Source organism: Rattus norvegicus, chromosome 2 (assembly GCF_036323735.1).
Source record: "Rattus norvegicus strain BN/NHsdMcwi chromosome 2, GRCr8, whole genome shotgun sequence".
NCBI lineage: Eukaryota > Metazoa > Chordata > Mammalia > Rodentia > Muridae > Rattus > Rattus norvegicus.
In genome coordinates, this window is record NC_086020.1 from 180,722,062 (window position 1) to 180,739,192 (window position 17,131).

The following is a 17,131-nucleotide window of genomic DNA, read 5'->3' on the forward strand; positions in this document are numbered from 1 at the left end:
TGTGGCACTTACTAGAACACAACTCGTTCCCTTGAAACTCCTGTTGTTGGCCATCCCTGAAACCAAGATTATCTCATAGGAGATAGCAAAGGGCTGAGATTCCAAGCTCTAGATGTGAGGTAAACACATAGTTGTCAGTTTTTATGGAGCGATGGAGCAGCTGTGCTCGATGTTCTTTTCCCCCTTTGGCTCCTGGGATGTGAAAGCTCAGCAACCAGCACTGTCCTACCTCATCTAGATTGTGGACTCCATGTCTTTGTTTAAAACTCATGCCCTCTTTAAATCACTGGATAAATTGCCCTGTGCATTACTCCTGGGCAGATCAACTATGAAAAAGGAGAATGGGAAACATAGAAACATAGAAGGAGTACGAAGGGCATGCATGTTTGTATGAAAAGGACACATAATACTATAATCACTAGAGGAAACAGGCCTGTTCAAAGCAAGCACCACGCTTTCTTTCTTTCTGTGTCCCCAGATGCAGGACTTCTTATGTGCTGGGTGTGTGGAGGAAGGGAACATAGCCTGAGTAAATGAGGTTAGAGTCAGTGCAAGTGATCATGAGAGTGTAGAGATGTGCAGGGAGAGTGGTTTTGAATGCATCAGGGCTAATTAAAAGGAGAAAATGAGAGAATAAAAAGGGAAACAGAAAAATAGTGTAAAAGTAACTATCTCTTGAATGGTGACTTCAATACTGAGGATAAGAGGTAGCTTAGGACAGAGAATATGGTTAGGTTAGGAGAAGGACCTTGTTTAAATTAGTGTTCCAAACTGACAGGTTTTTGAGTGCTGGTAAACAGTATCCAAACACTCTCTTGTGATAGTCTCCTAATATGTGTCCTCATGGCCTGCTGGGAATACACTGTGACAGAGTTAATGTTAATGATATTGCATCCATACCATCCTTACAGGCCTTGACTCCCAAAGAAAGGCAAAGAAAAAATTATTTCGGCAAATATCACACAGAGGCAAGAAGTGGAGTTTAAAGTAATTATTTAATGGGCAAACATGCATTTTTTTCCCACAGAAAATCCCATAGAGTTCCACTTCAGATGAACTTCCAGTACCCAAAGAGTGTTCAAGGAACTAAGATGGTCTGCTTAACTCAGAGGCTCTGGATACATTTTAGAGGGTATGGAGAAGACCTAACAGCATGCGATTTTTAAGTTACAAATAGAAACTGTAGCAAAATATTGTTACATGGTCTCCAGAAAATGGGAACACCAAAGCAGACAGAAAAGACTTCAGCAGCAGGTGATCAGCTCTTCAAGGGCCTGGCTGGATATGGACTATATTACTTCTGCTTGGTCTTCTGCTGAGCTAATCCTGGGGTGACAGTTGTGGGGCACACCTCAGGAGTTCTGGACTGGCATGGCTCTGGTACCTTTGAGTATCCCTGGTCAGGTATCTTGGTGTATCCCTGATCAGGAACCTTGGCATTCGTGGGCTCTGAGGCATTCAGGTAGCCAGGTTCACGGACATTGGTAGAACATGGCTCTGAACTTGGCTCAGAGATATTGGTAGAGCATGGCCCAGGAACCATGGCACAGCCAGGGTCAGGGATGTTGGTAGTGCATGGCCCATGAATTGTGGTATAATTTGGCTCAGTGGTGCTGGTAGAGCATGACCCAGGAACCATGGTATCTGGCCCAGGGATGTTAGTAGAGCATGGCCCGGGAATCGTGGTATAATTTGGCTCAGTGATGTTGGTAGAGCATGACTCAGGAACCACGTTATCTGGCCCAGGGATGTTGGTCGAGCATGGCCCAGGAATTGTGGTATAATCTGGCTTGGTGACGTTGGTAGAACATGACCCAGGCACTGTAGTATAATCTGGCTCAAGAACAACAGTGTAGCCTGGCTCAGGCACTTTGGTGCTGCATGGTTCTGGAATCTTGGTGTTTCCTGGTTGTGGAACACCAGTGTGGCATGGTTCGGAGGTGGCTATGGGAACAAATTTTCCTTGTGGTGGAGGCTGACAAGGTTGCTTCACTTGATGCTGTTGAGGCTGAGGAGGTGCAACGAAGGGCTGCTTTTGCTGGTAAGAACTCATGCTTCCGAAAATGTGGACCCTAGATAAAAGTCATCTGATTTAGTTTTAAGGGAATTGGTAAAATCCCAAAATTCCCTATATGCAATTTCCCTATACATTAAAGACTCTTTTATTTCCCTGAGCTGAATGGAAATCATGGGTTACTTTTATATTTGTTACTAATTTTTAAGGCAAAGGTTAAGGCAACTTGATCATCTCTGTATAAGAAGTAAATGCTTATGATCAATTACAGTATGCTGTGAACTTCTTCCTAGTTAGAGATCACAAAAGACATAGAACCCCAGCTGACTTGGCACCTGCTTCTTTGTGAGTTAGACAACCACAAGCAGTTTGCTTTGTGACAGAGCCTATACCCAGAAAAGGGGGCAGCCTCAAACACCAAATTATAATTATTTAATATTATTACTATTTTAATTTAGTAATATTATTTAATACAAATAAATGCATTATTTTATAATAATAATAATAATAATAATAATAATAATAATAATAATAATAATTAATTGAATAAAGCTCTGTGTCCTAAACCAATTGTCAGAGGAATTTGGGAAGGAAACAAGTCCTGGCCTATGGGAAGAAATGTCAAGAATTTCTTGAGATCCTGTACCAACTGAAACTGCAGACACTTTTATGTTTTTTCTCTGCTGGCATCCCTTTGTGCAGAATGGTATAATTAAAAAATACTTTCTCTTCACAGGTCTCTTGAATTTGCTCTTTTGTTTTTCTCTGCATTTTTTTAACCTGTGTACAGGCCATGAACAGAGTATGACAGGGTCCTAGAATTGCTGGCAATACCAGATTTTGTATAATCTCAGAGAATGACAGGGCACAGAGTTCAAGAATGGAATTCCAATAGGAATGTTTCCTGTGACTGGCCTCATGCCTACAAGATTCACAACTGAGCCCCAATTCACACTTTTCCTGTACACATATTTACTGTGAATTCTCACTTCATCGATGCTTGCTGATGCGGGATCACCCATACTGGCTTCCCCACCCCAGGCTTGTGTCTGATTCCAAGTATTATGCCTCTTTATTATATTCATTGATGGATTATAGCTTCATGGAGCAAAGAATATTTTAAGATTTGAGCACCCAAATCACTGTGCAGTACCTTTGTTGATGAAAGTTCTCAACTAGATTAGAAGACACTGGTGTGGTGTGCCTTGTCCTAATGTCTCACCCATGACTTGCTGTTAGCCAAATACTAAGAGCACTCTTTCTGATCCTCAGTTTTACAGCTATAGTTTGAGAGGTAAGTCATGTGTAGTGAAAGTGAAGTAGATAAAGTTTAGTTTGTCAAGCATTCCCAACCACGATAAACAACACAGAGTGTTAGAAAGTTCTATGTGGGGAGTCTTACCTTAGATGCTGAAGGACTCTGGACTCTTGTATTTGCTGAGTGATCTCTGGTCAGCTGGATTTTTATACAGAAAATGAACCCTTCCTTAAGGAAGTAGATTTTTGGAGTTGTTCTGCCTACATTCCAGCCTTTGTGAATGAAAATCTGTGGCTTAGCATTGTATTCATGCTTACTGTCTGACAGTGATGTCACCTGGCCTAACTCCATTGTCTACTCTTATGGTGTGGCTGCTATGATGGGGAACCAACTTCTTGGGAGGTGGTGCATTAAATCAAGAGGAAGTGCTACCTAGACGCCCTGGATTAGAAACAACACTATAATCCAGTTCAGCTTTTTAGTATTTGGAGTGGATGTAGAGGTATATCTGGTTCTTCTGGAAGTTCAGAGGGAAATGGCAATGGAGAACTCGTGTCAATGGAGTCATGCTGAAGAGGGGGAATAAGAGGCTGAAGGTATGCTTTGGAAACCTGCTCTTTTTGCTGTGGAGGAAGCCCTTAAAATTCCATGTTGACATTTAGAAAATTTTCAGTTGAAATGTTTTTGATTGCCACGTCATATTCACTTTCATGAAGGAAAAAATTGATGTTTTGCTTTATGAAAACATTGGGTAAAATTCAAATCAAGTTTATTAGTTTATATCACTTCAGACTTTTTGTTTCTTCTTCAGAGCAAATGCATTCAAAATTCTCTCTTTCAGTTGTTTTGAACTGTGCTACGCATCGCTGCTCACTTATTTACGTCATGGTGCCATCACACAGTCCCATCGCACTGCTCTTTCCAGCCTCTGATAGTCACACTTCTATTTTAACTGCCATACAACCTTGTGATTTGGAGCCTACACATAAGCACGATCATGTACTATTTGTCTTCCTCATTTTACTTACTCCAAGGTTCTCCAGTTCTATCCATACTGTCAGAAATGAAATAATTTTATCCTCAGTTATGGTCCAACATCATCCCATTGTGTATATGTATCCCATTTCCTTTATCTATTAGTTTTAAACTGGGCTGCAATAAAATTTGGAGTATGGGGTCTCTTTAACATGTTGATTTCGTTTCTTAGGGGGACACTCCTAGGAGTGGGATCGCAGGGTTGTAAAGTATGTCTACCTTCATTTTTTTCTGTATTCCATAGAAGCTGTAGTGATTTACATTCTCACCAATAATGAATGTAAATTTTCCTTGCTTTTATTGATAATAGCGTTCTCATTGGGGTGATGTGGTATCTCCTTGTAGTCCTGATTTGAGTTAGAGGTGCTGAGTGTTTAAAAAATGAATCTATCAATAGCTTCATTTGACAAATTCCATATTTTCCCAATATTTTTACTGGATTTTTAGGTCATTGAATTCTATTGGACAATTTAATTCCTTATATAGTCTGCATATTAATATCTTATCAGAAATGCACTTTAAAAACACTTTTTTCCCATTCTGAAGTTGGGAAATAGCACTGTCATTTATTTTTATTTTACTTTGCAGAAGCTTTTGAGGCTCATTTGATTTTACTTGTCAACTTTGGCTTCATAATTTATATTTTGTGTGATATCAAAAACTTTTGCTCAGACTAGTGACTTGGAGAATTTCCCAGCTTTCTTCCAGTAGTTACAGCAATTTTTACGATATATTTAAGTCTTTTAGTCTATTCACAGTCGACATCTAAAACTAGTGAAGGGTAGATAGTCTGGTGTCATTCCTCTGCATTGTGTATATGGTCTGCATAGCACTGTTTATTGAGGAGTATGTCCATACTGTCCTATTCTTTGTTTCTTTGCTCAATGCAGTTGATTATAGCTGAATTGGGTTTGTTTCTAAGCTCTGTATACTGTTCCACTGATCAAGGATTATAGGTTTATTTCAGTATCATACTGTTTTACTTACCAATGATTTGTAATGTGTCAAATACTGTAATGCCTTCAGTTTAGTGATCAAGATAGAATGGATTATTTGCTAATTTTTATGGTTTCTTGCAAATTTCAGGATTTTTTGTATTTCAATATTTTTATTTTGGGGGGAGGTATTTCATGGATATTTTAACATGATAAAATCTCTAACGAACAAGCATGAAATATCCTGCTTGTATTTGGATCCTTTTCAGTTTCTTCTATCATGTTTCATAGTTTACACTTTAGACATTGTGACTATAACTTTTATTCACCTGGGATATTTTCAACTCCAGAGCCCATTACTTGTTTGCTACCCTTTCCTATTACTGGAAGCTTCTAGTCTCCACAGAATCTTATCTAGATCTAGACTGTTTTCAGACTCTGAGAATTGCTACTGAATAAGCTCCTCCCTTCCTAGTTCTTTCTTAACTCTGGATAGCTGGTCAACTAGGGTGTTCTGGATCAAACTCTAAGATTACTGATTCAATCTGGCTTCTCTTAGCTTCTTTTCAATTACTGTGCTTGGCCTCATACTAAATTTACCAATACCTTCTATTCTCTGACTCCTTTTCATTCTCTACATTGTCTTATCTTCACCTGTGTCTAGTTTGTTCTTTCTATGTAACTGTTACGATAAATTGCCTCCCTCCCCCCTCTCTTTCTGCTCTATTAAATAGCATTTGTTTCTTTTCTCATGAGAGTTTGACATATACTACTCTGTCAAATCTTTCTCTTATTCTTCACTTTGTCTGCCACTCAATTAAACATTACTTTTAAACATGGCTGCTTATTTTTACAAACTAAATTTACCTTCGTTATTTGGGACTAAAGGTGCATACTAAGGATGTGTCTATATTCCAGCCAGAGGGACTAAAGGTGTATGTTAAATGGGCTGAGCCACACCACAACTAGAAGCAGATATTTCAGTAACTAATACAATCTCAGAGTTCACAGTGTGACCACACATTCTGCAACAAGACATTTATAATTTTGTTATTAAGTTTATTAATATATTTTTGTTGCTGTAGGTATGATAATTGGAATTTGTTCTTATAATTTCTTTTTATGGAAACTGTTATGCATATGTAGAAATATTTTGACTTGTATCTTATATTACTGAATTTATTTATTAATTTAGCATATTTTATGACTTCTGCATAGTTTTCTATATATGTTTTGATTTCTTGTCTTTGTGTCTCTTATGATAGTGTTATTTATTTTGGAAGACAATTATATTTCTCTACCTGTAGGTATTTTTGAAGCTGACAGAACCTCATGATTTATTATATTCTAGATTTTGGTGAGACCAGAACAAAATGTGCTGGCCAGGCACACATTACATTCAAGTCTCCAGTATCATGAACTACTGAACTCAGGTGGAGCAGACATTTTTCCTGCTATCTGGTAAAGACCAGTAGTTGAACTCTGCAAGTAATTGGAGCTGCTGGAAACTGAAACAGTCTCCTATCCACTCAGCTACCGTGTTAGTTACTATTCTTATCACTGAGACAAAATATAGAACAGGTACTAATTAAGGGAAGGCCAGGTTGTTTGGATCTCATCTCTTAAAAATATTCATTGTAGTAGAAAAGATGTGGAAGCTACGGACTGCTTTGTTGTTGTGGGAGCTTTTAACATGGCTCGATAACATCTCAATAGATAAAAAACCAGGGAGCCAAGCCAGGAGTAGGGCACAAACTTGATACTCAAAGTCATATATCTCTATCCCTATATGTGACAGCTACACCGATGTGCAAAAGGTACCACAATCTTTCAAGACAGTGCCACCTATTTAGAACCAACAAATGAGCCTTTAGGGACATTTAACATTTAAGTTATAACATGTCTGCTGCTAGCAGGTACCACTATTTGATTTCAGCAGTTAAAACAGTCATAGGAAGGGGTCCTATGGTTCCCTGGCTAAGGGTGAATAGGTCAACTGCTATTCAATAAAGGCTGGGGCTGGTGGAAACTCTCAGGTGTGGCCAATTAGGTGTTATTCATCATGAAGATCTTTTCCTTCCTTGGGTGGGTCACTAGTTATGGAGTGAGGCTGTAACTGGAGACTTCCTATATAAAGATTCAATTAACACTTCACATCTTCTGGGAGGGACCGGATTAACATTGCCTATGTGACATTCTGTTAGCAAAATCTCTTCTTTAGGGGTATCGTTGAAAGGAATGCTGTGCAGCCACCAAAATCTGTACACTGGCTTTTATGACTTCTGCCTTCTTACTTTATTTCTGCCTCATTCCATGTGTTCTAGTCATTTTGTCTATTCCTGCTCTCTGTGTAAGGAGAGAACAAAGTGGACAATCTATGAACCACCTCAGAATGCTAAGAAATCTGAGTAGTTCTGCCAAGTCTGAGGGCCCTGTATATTTCTCTCTGTGTCAAGGTGTAACCACTTGGTAGAAGGAGAAGGGTGACACTCACTACATACCATGTTCACCATGATTTATAGATTCCACTGTGAGTGAACAGGGAAGATTAACTAGATGGCTCATCATATGAAACAATACTGGATGCCACAACAGGTGCCAGCCTTCTCTGTTGTGACACAGAAACAAAAACGCTCTGGTTCTGAGAGCTCAGAATCCACATATTTTCTATAGTCACAATAGAATGAACCTTAGGTTGTCTTCAATGCACAATCTTTTGCTAGACATTGCCTTTATCAAGCCAGAACATGTACAAAACTCCTCCTTCTCTACTGCCCTAACAATGATACCTCTCAAAAACCTGATACCCCAGGCTCAGTCACCATCCTTAGCTCTTTCCATGCATTTTCAGAGCCACTTCATTCTCACAGACTCTCTGGTCATACTTCATCTCAGTCAGTTTCTGATATCCAGTGGCTACCCTTTCTCAGAGGATAAGGGGAGGGGGAAATGAGTGAGGGACTTGCAGAAACAAATAATGAGAGGAATGGAAGCTGATATTGGAATATATATTTATATTTTATATATTATATATATTTATATATTTATATTTTATTTACTTCTTTTAATATATATGTATATATATATATGTATATATGTATATGTATATAAGTAAATAAAAGAGTTATGTGACAACACATTCTGAGGTCCCTGTGGACTTGAGGCATGTGTGAATACTTGAGGTACAGGGAAGTTAATTCTCAAAGGCCCCAGGTTTGCTAGTGGAATTTTGGTGCTGATAGGAAGAATTTTTTTCTATTATCACTAGGGCAAGGTCTCTGAGACATGGTTTCTATATATTCTCAGAAGACTGCCTGTGGGCAAGACCTAGTTACGTTGGTATGTGACCATCATCTTTATGGTTCCTTTTTCTTTACACCACTTTGTCTTTATAAAATATTTATATTTTATTTTGAATTCTGTGTTTGCCTATATATACACCTGAGTCCCAGTACTCATGGAGGCTAAAGGCATCAGGTCCCCCTGAAAGTGGAGTCACAGGAGGTTTTAAAACACCTCACATAGGTGTCATGAATGAAACTCAGATTCTCTGTAAGAGCAGTAAGACCATATAAGCTGTGATCCATCTCCCCAGTATGCTTTTAATTAATTTTATTACTTATTCCTTTCCTCTATTAATACTTTTGTAAGTAACCTATATATGCATAAAATTTTACTTCAACAGCCTAGGCTAAGATTTTTAACATGCATGCATTTTATTTAGAATAAAGGGGAAAGTATAAATAAATTTTCAATGATATGAATTAATGTTTGCTCCAGAATTAGGCAAAAGGTGACTGATGTATTAGCATAAATATTTGGAGTTGATCTACAAGTTTTTCTAGAGTCTATGAAACTAGAATATCAAGTAGAGAACTGTGACTTCCCAATTGTTGAGTTTATTCATTTCATACACTAGAACATCTATGGTAAATGACCGTGAAGAGACACAGATAAAAATCAGCAAAGGAAATGAGTTGAAAGGGTGGAAACCAGAATGATCTAGGTGTGAGTTTCCCCTTAATCATTCACCATTGCAATCACTGCTCTTAATTCCCTGAGCAATAGTGACTAAAACCCCATACAGTGTGTTTCCAGGGAAGGTTACCACGCTTTGGTGCACTTGCTTTCTATTGAAACTGACTAGGTACTCACTCTAAAGCCCTCCTAGGAGCCAATTCAACATGGTGGAGACACCTAAGTGAGCAATAAAAAGACATTCAATAAGCTATTTCACTAGCACCAACTATATGTGGTTACTCAAGATGCCAAATGTGCAAAAAGAAAATCACTGATATGAAGCAAGATAGTTCAAATATTCAGACCATCCTCACATTGAAGAATTCCAAGGTCTTCTTCCACATAGAAATTGACAAATTGTTTCAAAAATCTACACATAACAAAGAAAAAATATTACAAAAGAACAAAATAGAAAGAAATACGTTGCTATTTCAATACTTGGTTCAGAGAAACTGTGATAAGTATTTCTTACTCTCATACAGACACATATATAGGTTAATGACACTGCATTGAACATGGGTAGCTTACTTGAGAGGAGGTTATAAGATCATTAAATTAGTGAAAAGAATCTTTTCTATAAATAAGGAGGATGGAGGCAGATACACAGTCACATGCAAAAGAATGTAGTTTACTATTTCGTAAACCATAACAAAAGTTAAATCAAAATGCTTAAAAACCTCAATACAAATATTAAAACTATACAACCCAAAAGAGGAAACAGAAGTTGTCTTCTGTTTTGAGAGATTATAGCCATTATTTCCCTTTGGAATATTTTTATCTCTTTGTTGATATTTCCACTTCTTCATATTTAACTTTTCTAATTCTCACCACCTCTTTCTTAAGTACTTAGAGAAAAATTAAGCCTTTGTCTTATAATCCTTTTTCTCTTATATGTATCATCAGACATTTTCATGTTTATTTCTACTAATTAAGCTCATGTTTTTATAAAGCATCATATTTCTCCCTTTCTTTGAAGATTATTTGATATGTGGACACCAGACTCTAATTTATGGAATAACTATAAAATGAATTTTTTCCAGTATCAGGATTTACTCTTATTCTTTTCCATATATTATTGTAAGATGAGCCTATGAAAGATAAATCTGGTCTATGAATTAATGTCCTTTCAATTCTTTCACCAGCCTGTTACTGACCTTGATTTTGTTTACATTGGTTACCTTTTGTCAGTGTGATAAAACACCAAAAACAAAAGCCACTTACATAAGAAAAAATATTTTTGCTTAGAGTTCACAATGACAGAGACATCATGGAAGCAGAAGCAGGGGGTTGGATGACCACAGCTTAGTCTACGTGCAGGAGACAGAGAAAGTAAACTAGAAGTGGGGCAAGACTAAGAAGCTCTCAAATCTGCCTCAGGTAACACTCCCTCCAGAAGTTACTATATTCTAAAAGTCCCATAATCTTCCCAATCAGCACTAATGACTGGAACCAAATATTCAAATACATGAACTTATGGAGTACATTTCTCAGGAAAACTACCATATTCCATTTCCTGGGCACCATAGGCATGTTTATTAAGAAGAAATTTTTATTGTCTTAACTATCTTAATACAAAAGTCCAACATTTAAGTTTTTTCCATGATTCAAAGCAGTCTCTTAACTATAATAAATAAAATGATACTAAATATAAAATTAATTACATGTTATTAATTAAAATTTAGTACATTAAATAATAAACCAATAAATTAAATATTAATTAAAATAATATTGAATAGTAAAATGATAACAAAAAGAATCCAAAGTTACATACTTCTAAAATGGCATAGAATATATATTCATATTCAAAAATGGAAGAATGAGGACATAGTGAAAAGTTACTGGGCTATGGAATGATGCAAACGCAGTTGGATAAATACCAAGTTCTATAGCACCATGTCTAGTGTCAATTGGCTTACCCTCCAGCTTTGCAGCCCACAACATATATCTGGTTACAGACTGGAACCAGCTCTCCTTATCAGATGTCTCATGGATCTAGCATCTTTAGTATTTTAAGGTCTTCATCTCAAAGTAGGTTTCAGGCTCACAACTTCACAGCGTGGCTTCTTGTCATTTCAAGACCTTCATGCAAAGACTTCCCTGACATATTGTTGCCTGGTCTTGATGATCCTATGAAACCCCAGAGCAAAAATCCACAACTCATGTATTTTGCATTTCTCCAAAGTTACTAACATATGGACCACACTGACAAGTTCAGTTGACCCCTTGAAATGGACATAAACCCCTTTCGACTTTATTAGTAGCAGCTTTTTTACACTGAAACACTTTTTTTCCTAGGAGAAAGCAACACCATAGGCTTTCTCCTCCTACAAATTAGAAGGAGAACTGAGTGGTATTTGTTCTGAGCTGACCTTACCTGCTGTTCTACAGAAGACCAGGCCATTCCTTAATGCTCACAATTTTCTTAAGGTTTAGAGCCTCTTTAAGCATATGCTGTGGCTATCATATTTTGCTCCTTAGTCCTCTTTTTTTCACAACAAACTGTACATGTTTCTGCCCCTCTAGTTCTTATTCATTGTTGATAATTGTAAGAATTATCAAAAATAACCATTCTAAAGATGTTATGCTATCTTAAAATTTCTTCCATCAATCTATTAATTTTTAGTCCAGACTCAGGAAAGTCCTCAGGATTCAGTAAGATGGCAACTGTAGCATGGACCATAAAATATTACAAAAAATTTCTCTAGCCCAGTTGCTAATAATGTGTTCTTCTGAAACCTCATGAGGGCCATATTTTGAAAACTCCATAACCATCACCTAAAACACTATAAACTGGAGACTATTGTTCATGTATGTGAACCTATGGGAGGCACCACTCCCACAGAGTCACACAAATATACATGGTAACTCCTAAATATCCATTATGTGAGTGCTTAGAATGGCTGAATCTGTGTTGTCTGACAATGAATGAGAAACATAAACACACACATACACACACACACACACACACACACACACCACACACACAAACACACATACCACACACACACACACACACACACACACACACACATAAGAAGAAGGATGATGCTGACCCTTCAAGTCTGTTGACAGTCACTTCAGCCTAATTAAAGAGGACTTTTAACTATTAACAATGCTTCCATGTTTTTGTTTGTACCAACATGCACAGAAACAGGCATCAATAATCTCAATAGTACAGGATACCCCTGGCCCCACCATAGATTCTTTAGAAACGCCTTAAAGTTGGTCCAGAGGAAAGCTGCCTATCATGAAACTGGATGTCATGAAATGGATAGATATTGTCATACTAAGAGAAGAAATAGACTAAAAATAATTATATCGTAGTGCTTAAGCCTTAATATTGGGACAGCAGATTTTAAACAGACTCTGGAACTATGAACTAGTTAAATTAAGCATAGATTGTTGGTATAATTGTATGGGGGGGAGAGATGGAACCATTGTTTATCTCTGTAATCTCCTAAAAATAAATATATAGACAATTAATAAAGGCAATAGTATTTTAAGAATTATTTGTAACTCTGCTTGTTGTTTTCTTTGTCTGTGATTTGTGTACATAATGGGTCTTGATGGGTATGTTACATTTGGGAATTATGCACAGAGTCATTTATGACCAGGTAGCTTCCATGAACTGACATTACCTTTCGAGAAACAATGCTACTAAAGCTTTCCTGGGAAAACAGCAGCCTCGTACCTGGTTTATGTGGCATGTGATTCCTAGAGATATCTAGAAACTCCTAAGATATTTAGGGGATTTTAAGAAAAAAAATCACATATGATTTACAGACACAAAGGAATAAATCGTGGTTTGAGAGTTCTTTTTATAGAGTTCTTGGTGTTGCATAGCTGGTTCTTCTTTCCCCTACCTCCAGGAGTGAAAAGGCTCCTAAATAAACCTCACAACTTTACATAATCTTAAAAGGAGTTATCACCACAGCTGGTCTAGAATGGGCTAGCTTTGTGGCTTAAGCTGCTTCTTTTTGTTCACACAGGATCCTTTCTGCCCAACAGCTGGAAAAATCATCAAATGACCTTTTACCAAGTCTTAACAGACAAGCTCAGATTTTTTTAATGAGCAAAAATAATATGTCTATTGATAAGTAACTTATATTATTCAAAAAAAGAACAACATGCATATTTCCTTCAACAAAAGTAGAGAGTAAGCATTAGACAGGCTCCCTTAATTCCTTTCAACCAAGCTTCTACTTTGGTCATCATACTTGCAGGACTTCAAGGGCCTAGTTTTGCCAAAAATTCTGATGAGTTAAATTAAGGAAAACTTCTCACTCTTGATATCTGATCATCTTGGCTTACCTTTATCAATAATCCTGTCAAGTAGTTTTTCTAATTTTTTGTGTACTCCTGATGTCTCTTGATACTTATTTTAAACCTGTTGACTCTGTCGCTAATATTACTTCATTGTTTTGATAGTTGGACTTTGGACTGTAGTGTGCAGAAGCACAATGTAATGATAGAGGTGGTCATAAATTAGTCTCTAGTGTCTAGGGTCAGACAGAGATGTATTAGGCATGATCCAGTCTTCTGAGTCAGACCTCTCCTCTGGACTCTACCAATATCCTCTGGTCACTAGGATCATAATCTTCATCACCTTCAACACCCTTGTATGGATCATAGAGAATACAAATTTGTAAGATTTTGCTTATCAGAATATTTTAGAAGCATAACCACTATTAGATGCTTTGTCTATCATAATTTCATTTTTCAAGCTGGTAGTTTTAATACCCCCCTTCCTACACATACATATCAGTTACTTGAACATTCCCCTTGTTTCTTAATCTTTAGTTTACAAATCAAGTAAATATGAAATAACTCCATAGATTTAGAGTACTAACATGTAGGGACACCATAAAATCTCCCAGATTCTGATTGGAAAGTTTCATGAGTTGTATTGGAGTCTTGGGTAATTGAGGGCAGCCCTTTTATTTATTATAATTAATAATATCACACTATCTATGATCAGGCAATATACACATACATACATCCTGTGTGTCATTGAATTATTTCTCTTTATAGTGTTAGATATGTCAAGATTATGAAGCTATGTCAAAGTATAAAAGCATATTACTATTTTACTCATTTTGCCAAAGGAAGACTAACACATGGGATAATGAGTATGAGAAGCTACTGAAAGAAAGGATAGACTTGACTGTAAAGGATACAGATGAAGCCTGTGAAAAATGGGAACAATTAACAAACATGATAGGTATTGATTAATACCTAACACCTGGACCAATTTACTCTTCTAGGATAAGTGAAAATCATGGGTATTAAGTAGAGAACCACGATGCAAGTATACATTTAGACTTGGATGACATCTTAAAGTTCTTAGAGCCCTTGCATAGAACTTTGTCTAATGGTAAGACCGAATGTCCTAAATAGCAGAACACAAGGAAGATTTGCGTAAGAATATGGATACATGGAAAGAAAATGCAAGGAAATGCCACAGTCAACATTCTTTTGAAAGTTTTGGAAATATCTGGAATAAGGAACAGTAAAAGGAGACGGTTAGAAGCCTTGACTGAGTATATCAGAATTAATAATCACTTCAGAGTTCTCAAATGAAGATTGATATTTACAATTACAAGCAGAAAGACCAATTCATTTCAGTTTCTACTTCTCTAGGTATCATTCCTAAAAAGATTAGAGGCTGCTCAGATTATGATACTGAGAACCCAAAGTACCATGTAGACTCATGAGGTTTGATTCTGATGTCTTCTGAGATCAAGAAGGAAGATCATATACGGTGGGTAATGTGGATAAAATGTGTATGTGCTCTCTTGAATATGGGAGTACCCCTCTGTAAACATATTCCTTGTGAACTAACATCTAAGCAATGAAATCTTTGGGTGAGCAAAGTACATTCAAAATAAAATTAAGGATTTTCTATTATTTTATTCCACAAAACATCAGCAGCCATCAAAATTATCTCCAGGAGAAGGAAAAGAGATGAGGCTATGAAGATAAAAGAATTATGTTTCCCATGCTTAATGAAGGCATACTTCACATTGTCCACAGGCTTACTGCACATTGGTCGTAAGGCTTATGATAGCATTCATCTCTCTGGACCCTACTTGAGGCATTGAGTATGTAGAAAAAATTAGCTCAGACTTAGGCACACTCTTTCTGAGACATACATTCCTATAAATGAAATACTACTCTCATTCCTGCTAATCAGTGCTTTTCTTTAAATGGTTTAGTTATCTGAAGTAAATGACTTCCAAAAATATTAAATGGAAATTCCCCCAATCATAATCTTTTACCTCTGTTTCAGTTAAAGTAGCATTATGAAGTCTCATGCCTTCTTGCTCCATTCTTTTAAGATTGTAAATCACCTCTTTGTCAAACATATCCCCATTATTTGTATCATTCTCCTTTAAGTCAGTTAGCATTCATCTTAGTTGATAATAATGCCATGATAATATAGTGACTTTTTTCAGACCACCTTTATTTTACATAAAAATGACTTTAAAATATAAGCTGTCTGATTGTAATAATATGATGTAACAGAGAAGAGCAAAAGTGTGCTCTCTTTAAGTTAAAAGATGAAAGTTCTCTATCTAGTAAAGAGGGAAAAATTGTGTAAGGTAGATAAGATTGATGACAAGTTATTTTGTTAATCTCTTTTTGAGGCTAATCGTAAGTAAAACATTATCATAAGCATGTACTGCAGCTTGAGTCTTGAATATCCCCTTAACTGGAGGACAGTGATTCCTATTCTTCTTCTTAACACAGTGAAGTGTGTGTGTGTGTGTGTGTGTGTGTGTGTGTGTGTGTGTGTGTGTGTGTGTGTGTGTGGCGTTTTACAGGTAGTTCTGAGCTACCATATGTGGGCATGGGGAACTAAACTCTGGTCTCCTTAGTACTGATTTATCTCTCCAGCCTAATAGGCAATCATTTATACCAATATTTTCTGGCGCCTGAAAACTTACTATGAAGAAATTATGGAGAAGACTAGATGTCACTCACAGATCTCAGGTACTGGGAATGCATGATCACAAATGCTAGTTTTTTCAAGAGGAATTTTTTATTTTGTAAAGGTGAAACAGAGCCAAAATATAATTGCTAGTTTAGAGAGTATACTGTAGGCTTTGAAAGACCACTGGTATTCACATATCATCCTGTCCCCTGGCACATGTAGCATACTTTCAAACTTCTTTTCATTCAGGTGAGCCACACAACTCTACTCTATCCAGTAGAATGTGGGCAAAGTGATGAAAACCATCAGTAGGTCAAGCTTTTTAGAAATTGTCTTTCTCCATACTTCACTTTCCACATCTATAGAGTAGATCCCTAGGGAAATGGAGTCTCTACATAACACAAATGCAACAACATGGCATCAAAATATACAATTCTATGGTTCTAAGCCAATGAAATATATGGGTTGAAATAAAATAGCTATTTCTGGCTTTAAAATCTCAACATTTAAAAATCAATTATCATCAATAATTATTTTAATATGTTATCCTTTTCATAAAAAATACTAATTATAATTGCTGTAAGACTTATTAAATAAAAAATATAGAAATTAGAGATATTTAAGGCTAACATTTTTCAGTGGATTTTTTATGTCACAATAATCAGGGATACTGAAAAATATTGTTACAGTATAGAACAGATACAATAATAATGTTTCCATCAATTCATATAGAATTCTAATTGTACTATTTATGGATCTATGTAATTCATGCTTCTACTTTTCTCAAAAATAGAAATAGATTATGAAAGATTGTCCTTTCCTAATTTCTGCTTACACTGTAGTAGAAGAAATGAAGTATCTAAGAAGCTCATACAAGCTGGGGAGACATACCATGTGAGAAATCAGACATTAATCCAGTGTTCATAAATCTTATG

The 17,131-nt window shown here is 36.5% G+C and overlaps 1 protein-coding gene and 1 long non-coding RNA gene across 4 annotated transcripts in view; one reads left to right on the plus strand and one right to left on the minus strand.

Moving 5' to 3' along the window:
- LOC108350274 (uncharacterized) overlaps window positions 1-17,131 on the plus strand; it is a 31,002-nt gene that overhangs the window by 12,248 nt on the left and 1,623 nt on the right. Inside the window, exons 1-3 of one of the 2 annotated variants that reach the window (XR_010064356.1) lie at window positions 1,755-2,041; window positions 14,903-15,023; window positions 16,160-16,255. This is a non-coding gene — a long non-coding RNA (uncharacterized LOC108350274). Of the gene's footprint in view, window positions 1-1,754; window positions 2,042-14,902; window positions 15,024-16,159; window positions 16,256-17,131 lie in introns of those variants that run through there. The other variant, XR_001837014.3, reaches the window with a different exon arrangement.
- On the minus strand, window positions 977-3,634 carry Sprr3 (small proline-rich protein 3). 2 transcript variants are annotated; one of them, XM_063281819.1, is made up of 2 exons: window positions 3,417-3,634; window positions 977-2,072 (listed from the first exon to the last, which is right to left on the minus strand). In XM_063281819.1, exon 2 carries the CDS (start codon window positions 2,051-2,053, stop codon window positions 1,295-1,297), a length of 759 nt encoding a protein of 252 aa, XP_063137889.1. In that variant the 5' UTR covers window positions 2,054-2,072; window positions 3,417-3,634; the 3' UTR covers window positions 977-1,294. The 2 variants fall into 2 exon arrangements, with proteins under 2 accessions (XP_063137889.1, NP_001101156.1); NM_001107686.1 differs by lacking the exon at window positions 3,417-3,634 and having other exon boundaries at window positions 1,295-2,053.

Bases quoted from the DNA above. Each gene is read 5' to 3' on its own strand.
- Sprr3 (XM_063281819.1), bottom strand. From the start codon at position 2,053: ATGAGTTCTTACCAGCAAAAGCAGCCCTTCGTTGCACCTCCTCAGCCT.